Source organism: Diaphorina citri, unplaced genomic scaffold (genome assembly GCF_000475195.1).
Source record: "Diaphorina citri unplaced genomic scaffold, Diaci psyllid genome assembly version 1.1 scaffold1335, whole genome shotgun sequence".
NCBI lineage: Eukaryota > Metazoa > Arthropoda > Insecta > Hemiptera > Psyllidae > Diaphorina > Diaphorina citri.
In genome coordinates, this window is record NW_007378763.1 from 79319 (window position 1) to 93657 (window position 14339).

The window sequence follows — 14339 nt, forward strand, 5'->3', positions numbered from 1 at the left end:
GGGAACAAGTTAGCATGAGCCGCCTACGGCGGCCAATTTTCGACCAAAAATTTCCTATCTTAAAATACTCCCCATGTAATGAGGGATCACTAAAAAGTGTCCAAAAATTGAACTTTTTTTTGAAAATTTTTCCAAGTCCAACGCGAAGCGCGACCTCATGCACATCCCGCGAAGCCCCGGGAGCGCGCAGCGCGACCGTAAACAAGGGAGTGCGAAGCGACCACAAGGGAGCGCGAAGCGCGACCCCATGCACAACCCCGCGAAGCCCCGGGAGCGCGCAGCGCGACCGTAAACGAAGGAGCGCGAAGCGCGACCCCCAAACAACCCCGCGAAGCCCCGGGAGCGCGCAGCGCGACCGTAAACGAGGGAGCGCGAAGCGCGACCCCATGCACAACCCCGCGAAACCCCGGGAGCGCGCAGCGCGACCGTAAACAAGGGAGCGCGACCACATAAAGAACCCCGGGAGCGCGCAGCGCGACCGTATACGCAACCCCGCGTAGCGAACACGCGAAGCCCCCGGGGGGTGGAGGGGGGCGAAGCCCCCCTCCCGAGCACGAAGTGCGAGTATCATATTACTATTGATTTCATTCACACACTTTACCTAAGAACGCTAGGCATTTCATAGATTGCCGGTAACATAAATACAAAGGTTAGGCGTTAACTTACATGCTATCTCTAATATGAGCATCTTCGTTGGTCGCATTGACTAGTTTGAGTCCTATGATTCCAACAGGAACATTCTTGGCAGTTAGGGCTTGTTCTGTGACAATCCAGACATATCCTGTTTCAGTCATATTTAAATACTGGGCATCCTTGAAAATAATTTCCGCATCTTGTTTGCTGAAAACAATAATAATAAGTACGCAGTAGGAGTAGAATATAATTATTATTATTATAATTATAATTTTATAAAGGCATGGCCGTGCTTGTAGGAAATAATCCTAAATATATACAGCCCCTTGTGTAACTGACTGACTAACCCCGCGTAGCGAACACGCGAAGCCCCCCTCCCGAGCACGAAGTGCGAGTCCTAAATATATACAGCCCCTTGTGTAACTGACTGACGCACTCATACTAATTCTAACCCAATTCTAGATGAGCTAGGAAGATGCGGTTTTCACCCTGGGATTTCCACGTTTTTTAGTTCCTGATAAGAAATACACGGGGAACAAGTGCGAGTGATAATAATACGGTTGCGTACCCTATTGGCTTCGTAGGTAGTTATCAAACTAAAATCTAAAATCATGATTCATGAATGAAACTCAAAATATTAGTCCAGAAAGGAAACAGGAAAACTTTTCTCTCCCGAAGTCTCTGCTTCCTGTGTATTTCTTATTATGGGGGATTTTGGACGTCAGAAAAGTTCCATACCTCTGGAACGGTTTGGAATTTTGGAACTATGACACAATTAACCTGGGTAGACGTAGACCGATTCGATTCTAATCAATTTTCCGCTATCTCTTACCGTTTGGGCTCTAGAAGTTGAATAGAATTTTTCTGATGGTAGATAGATAGCCACAAACAAACATAGATACAATTTTTTCATTCATATCTTAATAAGTAAAATTAGAGAACATTTTATAAATTGCAGAAATTGCTTAAAAACGTAAAACAAGCTGAGCCCGTCCCTCCGGGAATTTTTAAGCCCGTAGTTTACTCGATCGTGGTTAAAGAAAATTAGTACCTATGTACTATTATTACTCGCACTCTGCGGGTTCGGGGGGTTGCGTATGCGGTCGCTGCGCGCTCCCGGGGCTTCGCGGGGTTGTACATATTGTCGCGCTTCGCGCTCCCTTGTTTAAGGTTGCGCTGCGCGCTCCCGGGGCTTCGCACGGTTGTGCATGCGGTCGCGCTCCCTTTTTTACGGTCGTGGTTAAAGAAAATTAGTACCTATGTACTATTATTACTCGCACTCTGCGGGTTCGGGGGGTTGCGTATGCGGTCGCTGCGCGCTCCCAGGGCTTCGCGGGGTTGTACATATTGTCGCGCTTCGCGCTCCCTTGTTTAAGGTTGCGCTGCGCGCTCCCGGGGCTTTGCGGTTGTGCATGCGGTCGCGCTGCGCGCTCCCTATTTCTACATAATATATGTTCCTACATACCTACTTTCATCTTTCATGTAATGATTTAAAATCAAGACTAGAGCCCGTTCTTTCTTTATTCCTTTTAATGTTTCCTAATAACTACCAACATAATATTTAAGTCACCCATCCATTTATTGGCCTTGCTCGGCGTAGCTAATTTTTGAAATGGAAGAAATTCGATTAAAAATTTGAACTTTTTGAAATTTGAAAGTTTGAAGTTTGAACATTTTGCTGTTTACATTACAATAGATCAGTTGCGCTTAATACTTGGGTGATGTTTCAAAGTCATAGAGCAGAAAAAATCAGTACGTCCTTTTTCTTAACAGGTTTATCATATATCCTAGCAATTGTTGGTGGGTTTACTAGCTTTCCTTTCATTAGCATCCATGCACATTTATCTACCGACATTTTGAGCTTTTGTCTCGTCATCCAGTTCATCACTTTTTCCATAGATTGTCTTCCTCTCTCTACTAATTCATTCCTCGTCCTGCCTTTTATTATAACACATACCTATATCAACCCGCAACCTAGAGTTTGAGAGGCAGTAGCGCTACCAAAAAGAAGATAGGTAGCCAGCTGTTCCCGATACCAATATGCCTTTGGGTGATTCGACCCCGCGACCTAAAGGTTGAAATGCAGGAGCCCTACCACTCAACCGTCATGAAGTAAGAAAAAAAAATAAAAAATGATGATAATAAAATAATAATAAAGGAATACCTGAAACTAATGGGATTTGAACCCGGCAATCATTTCATAGATTGCCGGTAACATAAGGTTGAGCGTCAGCAGCTCTTTCACTCGAACATCATATATAGAGGACATAGAATAGTATAAAGCTTTTCACACTTTGCCTGGAACGGACTTGGGTATTTCATACCTATAATGCCTAGAATGACCTATACATATAATACTAGGTATTTCATGAAATGAATACCTACCTAGGCAAATCATTTAATCCTAAATAAATACAGCCCCTTGTGTAACTGACTGACTGACTGACTCACTCACTCACTCACTCACTCACTCACTCAATCTAAAATATATACAGCCCCTTGTGTAACTGACTCACTGACTGACTGACTGACTCACTCACTCATACTAATTCTAACCCACTTCTAGATGGGCTAGGAAGATGCGGTTTTCACCATTGGATTCCTTATTTTTTGTACATACTGGGAAAAATCGAAAACCCGAAATTCCAAACCGTTCCCGAGAGATTGACGTTTTTTAGTCCCCCCATAAGAAATACACGGGGAACACAGTTTGAGGCCAGCAAAACTTTTCCTACGTTTAATATTTTGCTCTCGCTTGTAGTTTTCAGATTTCATTTCTTCGAGACAAGACTCAGGGACGATATTAGTTTTCAGGGGCGAAGCCAAGGGAGCGCGAAGCGCGACCTCATGCACAACCCGCGGAGCCCCCGGGAGCGCGCAGCGCGATCCCATGCACAACTCCGCGAAGCCCCGAGAGCGCGCAGCGCGACCGTAAACAAGGGAGCGCGAAGCGCGACCCCATGCTCAACTCCGCAAAGACCCCGGGAGCGCGCAGCGCGACCGTAAACGAGGGAGCGCGAAGCGCGACCCCATGCACAACCCCGCCAAGCCCCGGGAGCGCGCAGCGCGACCGTATACGCAACTCCGCGTAGCGAGCACGCGAAGCCCCCGGGGGGTGGAGGGGGGCTTCGCGCCGAGCACGAAGTGCGAGTCCTAAATAAATACAGCCCCTTGTGTAACTGACTGACTGACTGTCCTGGTAAAAAGACCTTTAATTTGATATATAGGTCGACCAGGTTTGGATAAGTCCTTCTATGGGGACAGACAGACTGACGACATCGAATACCTTTTTTGATTACGATCGTAATAATAAATAATAAAGGTTAAAGCTTCCTTTAAAAAAAACGGGCTAAAAAATATATAAGGTTTGTTGGAAATATAGAAAAGTAAGTTGTATGTAATTTTTTATAGTATGAGTTCTGTCTGTCTGTCTGTCACGCTAAATAGACCTTTCGTTGTCCTCTTTTCACTCAAAAACGGCTCGACCGATTTTGAGGAAATTTTTTGTGGTTGTTGAGAACAGCACTGAGGGTGACATAGGCTACTTGTCACATTCCATCCTGATTCAAAATGGCGGCTCTTCAAAGTCATGCTTCTTACGCCGCGCTGATCCCGTACAAAGGACGGGTCAACCACTAGTGTGAGTAGGTATATTAAAAGAGCACTACATTCCTCGAAACTAAATAATAATAATAAAAACTAGTATTCATACCTTGCATACATAAGGTAGACTCTGGCTTGAGCATTTTTCATTTCATACAGTTGGTCTTTGAATGTGGTAAGTCCGGGCTCAAACTCGATCACTGCTTCAACCTGAACTTTAATTTCTACATCATCTTCTTGATTTTGAGAAGTGGTTTGAAATCTTCCAAGCAAAGCTCGACCATCTGTGTCGGAGCTATGAATAAAAATTACCTACAAAGAAAAACCATAGGTACATACCTAATATTTTATTTTAAGAATGATTATTTTGCTATACCTCGCTCCACACACTCCAATCTGTCTCCGATCTATAGAGCTCTCACTGAATATAACAAATATCACTCAGATGCCACGGATATGAACCTATCTGTCCTATATAAACAATTCTTAAAAAACTTTAAAAAATATTCTTTATAATAGTAATAGTAATAAGTGTGCTTTAATATTAAATTATGACATATCATGACAATTACAAGATTAAATTGTGACAGCACTACCACTAGTCCACCCAACCCCCCCGGGGCCAACACAAGGACGCGTGGAGCATAAGGGTGGCCCCTTATACCCCCCGTCTCCATCCATCGACCCCAAAAGGGATGGGAAGACTAGAATTGCCACACTCAAGATTCAAGATAATCTTGAATCCTTGATTCGTGGAAAGGTAGCTATGTCTTGAATAAAATAATTAATGCCTAATTAATGGGAAAAAATTATAATAAAAAATAATACCTAGTAATAAAATAAATGTACCTATAGGTAAGTAATATAATACTTAAACCATGAATAGAATGTTAGTTCCTATTGCCATCAATAGCATTAATATAGATAAAACCAAGATTCTGCCACTGTGTATCACTAAAACCACCCTGCCTGCCTCGACAGTGCGGCGTTCAGAATCATGTGGACAGCTGTGATCAAACCACTTGTCAATGTGGCTCTATTGGACTAGTGCACAGTTGGACTTATCTAGGGGTTGAAATAGAAATAGACCAACATCTAAGGTGGGATAGTCACATAAATAAACTTACTAAAAGACTAAGAAAAATGATCTATTCCTACTACACCTACTCAGAAACTTTTTAAAATTAAATCTCTTGAGAGAAACATACTTTTTGCTCTCTGCCAGTCTTGTATCGAGTATGCGATCTGTGCGTATGGGCGAGCCAGCAAAACAAACTCGAAGTTGTACAAAATACTATTCTGAAAATACTCGTAATTCATAAAAAAAAATAGACTCTATCCCACAAGAAGACTATACAAAGAGCTTGAAATTTTAGATGTAATGGGCCTGTTTCACAGGAACATCTGTGCTTTGGTCCACAAGAGCAACATTTTCTCCTTCAGAGACCATAGGTACAACCTAAGACAACAAAGCATCTCACTGCCCCGTAAAAAGACAGTTACCGGTCAGAAATCAATTTACTTTCTGGGTGTAAAAATCTATGAACATTTTACTCAAGAAACGGCTGATAGATAATAGAATAGGAATTGAAATAATGAAATAATGTAAAATAAAATCTCTATTTATTACATTATAGCTACACCACAATGGAGCAGTTGCAAATGGGTAAAAATTATAAATAAATGGTCGATTTCTATCCAAATCTGAGGTCAAAACTCGGAAAAAATAACTGTAAAAGGTCGAAAATTCAATTTTTATTTTCCGTTCTAATGAAAAAGTTCAAATATGTATGACGTCAGACTTCACGCAGCAATTTTTATTTTCCGTTCTAATGAAAAAGTTCAAATATGTGTGACGTCAGACTTTACGCAGTTGTTTTTTTTTTTTTCTTTGTCCGTTAGGTAGCGCCACTATGCAAGCGCGCTAGCGGAGGAGCAGAAAGAACTGCGCAGAAACGTATGCGAAAAAACACATTAATGCGTTGCCTGCGAGAGAGCTTTTCTAGGTGTTGTGGTTCTAGAGATAGAGCGATCAGTGTGTGAAATGTGAATGAGTGAATGGATCTCGTTCTTATAATATAAGATACCTATTGATCGAACACTGTAGATTTCTAAATGTCCTCCTAATATTGGACTGCTTACTATTCCGAATTTTATGAACACGCTATTTTATGTTCTTTTTATAACCTCAACATATTTACTAATTTACCTCCATTAAATCCTGCTGGTCGATTCTGAATCATCTTCTCTTATTAGTATTCGGGTTGTTGCATGGAGATTGCAGCCAATGATTTGCGTGTTGCGTCCAGCATTCTCACAGTGTTAGGGGTCACGTCTTGTGTGTTCCTCTTCCATCAGGAACAATCATAACCTCCCTCGCACCAATCCAGTGTGGTCCTATGTGTCAGGAGTTAGGATTTCAAAGCTATCAATATTATAATTCATTTTGCTCGGAGGGCTTCGAATTATCTTCTACATATTTACTTAAAACGATGTTAGAGATCAAAGATTTCATTTAATGTTTCTATTATCTGCATTTTTACTTTCTTTATCCTATAGTAAGGAAAAAGTAACGTATTTTTTGTTGATAAGTTGATAACGGAATTCGAATGGAGTAGTGTATTCTGCGAGCTAAACAAGTAATGAAGATATTAACAGACTGCAACAATATTGATTTGAATACAAATGGGACAAATGTGTTCAAATTAAACGTGATTTAGTCAATATAAACCATGAAAGAAATGTTAAATGAGCAAGATATAAGAGTATACCTATGTACATAGATAGGTAAATAATTACGTAGGGATTGATAATAATTGGTACTCCTAATGCTACGATCCTAATTCCTACGAAGGTAGGTAGGTACCGAGGATAAAAAAGAAACGAGAATAGGATACATCCACATCACATAATTTGTCGGTTATTTTGACAAGAATGTTGCGAAACAATACTGTGAGAAACGGGTGAAACGTTTTGCAATAATTTGGAAACATCGGAATGTTAATAGCAACGAAGTAATGTTGAGAAAACATCGCCAAACTAATCAACTAGAAAAACATGCATTAATTGGGTAATCAAGGACAGTAAAAAGGAAAAAAAAAAAAAAAAAATATGGAATTCATATGATATAAAAATGTCATATTTACGAGTATCAGTAAAAACCAATAATTCATTTAACAAGCGCAATCCTATTATGTTTATTTCATTTTAACAAGAAGGGAAGAGCGGAAACTGCCAAAGTAGGATCACTGGATCAACTAGAAACAGTAGGAATTCAAGGTAGAACTACTACAGAATGGAGCAGTTGTAAATGGGTAAAAATTATTAATAAATGGTCGATTCCTACGTAAAAAGTAGTGAAAAAACCAAATCTGAGGTCAAAACTCCGAAAAAAGAACTGTAAAAGGTCGAAAATTCAATTTTCATTTTCCGTTCTAATGAAAGAGTTCAAAGATGTGTGACGTCAACTTCAGGCAGTTGCCTCGCTAGGTAGCGCCAGTATGCAAGCACGCTTGCGGAGGAGCAGAAAAAAATGCACAGAAACGTAGGTAGCGCCACTATGCAAGCGCGCTAGCGGAGGAGCAGAAAGAACTGCGCAGAAACGTATGCGCACAAACACATTAACACATTAATGCGTTACCTGCGAGGGAACTTTGCTCGGGACATTAGATGTGACGTCATCGCCTAATGTGTTGCTTGCTAGGGAGCTTTTGCTCGGGACATTTGATGTGACGTCATCGCCTACGGGAGCGTATGCCGTGACGTCAAAGTTCACGATTTACCGGTATTTTTTAAATCGATTTATCTCGGGATCTAGAAGTCGTAGAAGAAAAAGAAAAATTCCGTTGGTCCTCATTTTTCCTGCTCTATGACTTTGAAACATCACTCAAGCAAGCGCAACTGATCTATTAATTATTTATTAATAATGATCTATATCTATATCTAATAACTAATATAGATATAGGTAGGTAGGTAGGCATTTTGTATTATTTTTTATTCCCCCCCCCTCTTTTTTTTTAATTCCAAATGTAATATGTAAATTGTATGTAATGAGTTAATGAGTGTTATCAATACAATAAATTTTAATTGAATTTCAATTATACCTGATGATGAGAGAATATTCCTGGCTGGTGATCTGAATGGACACATCGGACGTGGTAACACGGAAGTGACAGCGAGAATCAGAGGTATTTGGGGGGTGGGAAATAGTGATGAAGGAGACCGGATAACAGACTTTGCATTGGCCACGGATATGGCAATCTTAAACACATTCTTCAAGGAGGAAAATCAGCTCATAACTTATAGGACTGGTAAGTAACAGATGTAGTCAGATAGACTTCATCTTAGCTAGAAGGCAACATCTTAAAGAAGTGAGAAACTGTACTAATCAATGGAGAGTCTGTAGCACCGCAGCACAAACTTCTTGTCATCGACACCTCCTTCATGATATCTAGAAAGAAAGTGCAGAAGACTACAAGAACCAAGATCAGATGGTGGAAACTGAAGGACCCCTTCTTGAAGATGGAATTCAAACGTGAGAAACATTAGCCAATCAGGATGTCAAGATCTGTGGTCCAGTTATAAGACTGTTATCCTGAACGTTGGAGAAAGTGTTCTGGGAATAACATCGGGAAAAGGAAGACCGAAGGATAAAGAGACTTGGTGGTGGAATCAGGAAGTAAAAGAGAAAATCAAGGAAAAGAAGGAAGCTAAAAAAAGTGGGATAAAACTAATAAACCTGAGGATAAGAGTGAATTCGTTATCTAAAACTTTCTCGCTTTGAGTTCATAGGTCGTTGCGACAAATGTGAAAAAATGTGCATCCCCCAAAAACCAGGTTATCTAAAACTTTCTCGCTTTGAGTTCATAGGTCGTTGCGACAAATGTGAAAAAATGTGCATCCCCCAAAAACCAGTAGAGAGCCAAGAAAGAAGCAAAGAGAGCAGTCGCCCAGGCCAAAGCAAAGCAGTTAGCAGAGTTACACAAGGAAATGGAAACACCGGATGGAGAGAAGAATTTATACAGATTAGCGAGAGAAAGAGATAAAGCAAGTAAGGATTTCACACTTTCACACATATTAAACAAATCAAAAGCAAAGAAGGAGTGGTACTCAAAGGAGAGGAAGAAATCAAACATAGATGGAGAGAATACTTTACAACCTTGCTCAATGAAGAAAACCCGAGACTACCAACCGAAGAAAGCCTGCCAAACCTGGAAATGACAAAAGAGATCGAGCCGATCGAGAGAAGTGAAGTGTATGAGGGATTGAAAGCAATGAAGAATGGAAAGGCCACGGGCCCAGACAATATACCTGTTGAAGTTTGGAAAAGCCTTGGTACCGATGGATTAGACCTGCTACTACCCTTGTTTGATCAAATATTCAAGGAGGAAAAGATGCCAGATGATTGGCGAGAAAGCACCATCGTGTCCATTTATAAGGATAAGGGTGACATTCAGGACTGCGGGAACTACAGAGGCATAAAAATAATGTCACACACTCTGAAGCTGTATGAAAGGATTGTAGACAAAATGTTAAGGAAAGAGACCAGTATTTCTGACAATCAGCTGGGTTTCATGCCCGGGAGGAGCACTATGGATGCTATTTTTGCCATAAGACAACTGCTCGAGAAGTACCTGGAAAAAGAAAAAGAACTGTTCCTTGTTTTTGTTGATCTTGAGAAGGCGTACGACCGTGTTCCCCGTGATGAGATATGGCGTTGTTTGCGGATGGCGGGCACCCCGGAGAAGTATGTACGAGTGACACAGGACATGTACGATAAGGCAACCACCCAAATAAGAAGCAGTGCTGGTGTTACAGACCACATCCCTGTGAAAGTCGGACTGCATCAAGGGTCGGCCCTTAGTCCTTACCTGTTTGATGTTATCATGGATGTGTTGACAGAAGGTGTAAGACGTGATGCTCCGTGGTGTATGCTATTCGCGGATGATGTCGTATTGTGCGGGAAGAGTGTGAGGGAAGTCGAACAAGAACTGGACGGATAGCGGAAGGCGTTAGAAGACAAGGGACTCAAGATCAATAGAACCAAGACTGTACAAATGAACTTTGGAGTTGAAACTGCAGAAAAGATCCATCTATGTGGCGTTGGTTTGAATACCGTAGACAAGTTTAAATATCTCGGATCCATCATTGACAGTAAAGGCGAGCTGGATTGTGAAATAGCCCACCGGATAAACGTGGCGTGGATAAATTGGAAGAAGATGACAGGAGTGTTGTGCGATAGAAGGATGAATGTGATATTGAAAGGGAAAATACATAAGACGGTTGTTAGACCTGCCATGATCTATGGTGCCGAGACATGGGCGATGAAGAAGATACACGAGAAGAGGTTGGAAGTAGCTGAAATGCGAATGTTGAGGTGGAGTCTTGGAGTGACTAGGATGGACAGAATAATGAATGAAGTGATCAGAGACAAGTTAAAAGTGAGAGAACTAGAGAAGTTACCAAGAAGATACAAGAACGAAGGTTACAATGGTATGGTCATGTGATGAGAAGGGATGAAGATTATGTTGGAAAGAAAGTGAGCAGAATAGAAGTGGCAGGACGCAGAGCAAGAGGCAGACCAAAGAAGAAATGGGAGAATTGCGTGAATAAAGATCTGAGTGAGAAGGGATTATCAGTTGATGATGTTCATAACCGAGGCAACTGGAAAAGTGGAAATTGTTGTCTAAAAATGCCGACCCCACTTGAGTGGGAAAAGGTAAAGAAGAAGAAGAGGAAGAAGAAGAAGAAGAAGAAGAAGAAGAAGAAGAAGAAAAAGAAGAATTAGAAGAAGATAGGTAGATATTGTAAAGTGGCGTGAACTTACCTTCATGTAGTTGAAATGTTTTAAAAGTTCAACCCAAACATCTGCCTGGTGAGAATAAGGTGGAACTGTGCGCAGAAATGAAACATGGATATTCTGTAAAGGAAACCAAAATACCTATACTTACAACTTGCAAAGTACATTTTACTTAATTCTGCTTCCCTCGATCAAACCTCTTTTTTTATGGTATGGGTAGGTAACCTGTTTTCAATTTTCATAATGAATTTAATTCTCACCTTATCAGAAAAGGCGGAATCCCGTGATGAAATCCCTATGACAGGAATGTGATAGAAACCACTAGTATAAGATACAGCGGCTGGTGAGAGATCCCCAGTCAGTGGATGTGAGACGATCACAGCATACACCTGGACATATAATATAAATTCATTATTTCAAAGAGAAATCACATTGATATTATTTTCAAAGAACCAATTAATGTGTGTCTCAAAAATTATGCAACCTTGAAGGGGCTACTTATAATGTCTACTGCAAACCTATTCCAGATTCTACCCCCGGAAAAGGCACTTTTCGCTAACTTTGACAGAGATAAAGTTCTGAGGGGTCCAAAAAACAATAATATTGCGCTTACTCGCTAATAGTTTAGGACTCTAGGCTATTGGATTTTAAGTTTTACTCTTTTATTTTCTTGCAATTGTAGTTGGTTGTACTTTACTAAATGAGTAGGTAAGTTCTTTATGATCGTATATGACTGGGTTCGTGATATACCTATAATGCTATATTGGGCGGACAGCTCTCCCTAAACAAATCAGGTAACCACTACAATCAAGTTGCTGAACTTCCATGTTCTAACCTCGTGTGTGTAAAGTCCGCCCTGCCAAGCACTGAAAGCTGGCCATTCGTGTTTCCAATTACCAAGCACTTAAACGTGTTTCCATGTTTCCAACCTTCCAACTTCATCGGAAAGAAAATATTTCCCCTCTGAAATTGGCATAGCTTATAAATTATTATCAAGCATCAATGCAGGGGTAATTGTCGCTCCCATTATTCACTCCCTTCGTATCAGCATCCGTGGTGCATCTGCATGCAGGCTCCCTCTCTCCCCATTGCTAATTTCACCCCCTCCTACCCTATTTTTTTGAAACAGTTCCAAAGCACATAATGTGTATAATATAGTGCTATAATGTACATAAGTAGGTACCTATTTGTATCTATATATCAATGCAGGGGTAATTGTCGCTCCCATTATTCACTCCCTTCGTATCAGCATCCGTGGTGCATCTGCATGCAGTCTCCCTCTCTCCCATTGCTAATTTCACCCCATCCTACCCTATTTTTTTGAAACAGTTCCAAAGCACATAATGTGTATAATATAATGCTATAATGTACATAAGTAGGTACCTATTTGTATCTATAATTTTTTTTACTAGGTTGTACAACATGAAAGTCATATCACATGATTTAATTTGCTGTGTTGACATTTATGTGGGACGCTTTTGATATTGGAAAAACTCGATTATGAGGGTGCAATATTAGCTAGTAAAAGCATGGCTAGGATATGCGGGTCTACCGAGTGAAAGAGACTGGAAAAACTCGATTATGAGGGTGCAATATTAGCTAGTAAAAGCATGGCTAGGATATGCGGGTCTACCGAGTGAAAGAGAGAGGAGCAAAGATTATTATTTATTCATTTTTTATTCTGTTATTTGTCGATATCACCCCGCTACAAGAATAGATTGTAACGAGAAATGGCCTCAGTGTGAGCAGACTGTGGAGTGTGGACGAACGGTCAAGAGGATTGATATGACCTGGAAATACTGGGTTTGAGTCCCATCACAAAGAGGAAATTTTCTCATCCCTTTTTTTCCATTTCCACACAGACATGGACGTGAAAAGATTTATCCTAGAGCAAGCCAAAAAGCAAAAAGACTTTGCCGTTCTACGGGGGATAATTTGCACGAAAATTGAGATCTGAGCATTTCCACACAGACATGGACGTGAAAAGATTTATCCTAGAGCAAGCCAAAAAGCAAAAAGACTTTGCCGTTCTACGGGGGATAATTTTCACGAAAATTGAGAACTGAGGATAGAGCGTTATGCTCTAAGGAAAAAAAAAAAAAAAAAAAACTACCAGGCTGAGGATTAGAATTTTGATGAGTTTCAGTTTTCAATATCTATATCAGGGGTTTCCAAGTACTAGGCAAAAATCTTCGAATTTTAAAATTTTAATAAAACATCCATGTTGAAAATTTTCCCAGGTTTCCCTGATTGTGTGATCTGACACGTTTGAAACTCGTTTTCCCTCCATTACTTTCAAACCTCCTTGATTTCATTCCGGGTCGAAAATTTTGCCGTGTGCATTTATCTCCATGGCTTGTTGGATAGTTGGCTAGTCAATACTAGGTTGTTCTTGAGAGGCTGAGTGGGTCCCTTAAACTACAGGTCATGAAAGTAGAACAGTTTGCGTGCGAAAAATAGTCTGACTCTGCTGGGCATTGAACCCAGCTCTGCCGCGTGCAAGATCAGTGTAGTTATCATTGAGTCATGGAAACTGATCCCCTTTAGTGTTCAGCTAAAATTAAGAGAATACTTTTTGAAAAATTTCGCCTGCGGCGCTCAAAGTTTGATCGGACTGCATTTCTGAAGATCTGGAGGACCCCTATGTACATAGGTATGTGGCCCGCGAAGTACCTCCGAATGTAGCATGTGCCCCGCATACACATGGAAGTTGGAAACCCCTGATCTATATGTATTGTATCTACTTGGTGCATAGGCATCGCTTTGGAAATTTCAATTCATGACAGTTCAATGGTAAATCTTATAGAGAAGGGTTTTACTAACTCGTTCCGATATTAAAAACTTGCAGACACTCAAAGCGGTCAAGATAGGATTTGGGTCCATTTGAATACCAGTTGCCGAAAACGTGACTCCCTTATTCACATATTGTATGTCAAAGTTTATGTGCTGAAACATGTCAAGCAGATTGTTTTTTTAGTCACGGCATTACTATATGTTAAGAGATCATTGAAATATGGAAAGTGATTGCAAAGGAATGCTCTGTTGTCCACAAAAGTTGTGAAAAAGCTCTGTTAACCACAAATAAATTTTTGATAGTAATAAAAAGCAAATCATTAATTATTTACCTATTTTAAGGTGAAGCAAAGACTTTTCACATTTTTTGTGGATACCATCTCAATAGTGCCTCCTTTGCAATATTGCAATCAATTTCAATAATCTTTTTAAACTGGTAATGCGGCTGCAGGTAACTTGCGTATTATTCCAATTTCAGATTTCAGTTTAAAATTTATTTTATATTTATTTT

At 40.4% G+C, this 14339-nt stretch overlaps 1 protein-coding gene across 1 annotated transcript in view; it reads right to left on the reverse strand.

The window, feature by feature from the left end:
• The window catches only part of LOC103515417 (glutamate [NMDA] receptor subunit 1), a 59189-nt gene extending 45188 nt beyond the window's left edge, over positions 1 to 14001 (reverse strand). Inside the window, exons 1-5 of the mRNA XM_017446668.2 lie at positions 13859 to 14001; positions 11296 to 11424; positions 11063 to 11155; positions 4346 to 4548; positions 667 to 840 (exon numbers count right to left, since the gene is read on the reverse strand). Coding sequence (XP_017302157.1) covers positions 667 to 840; positions 4346 to 4548; positions 11063 to 11155; positions 11296 to 11424; positions 13859 to 13990 — 731 coding nt within the window. The 5' untranslated portion in view covers positions 13991 to 14001. The remainder of the gene's footprint in view (positions 1 to 666; positions 841 to 4345; positions 4549 to 11062; positions 11156 to 11295; positions 11425 to 13858) is intronic.
• Positions 14002 to 14339: the final 338 nt, after the last annotated feature.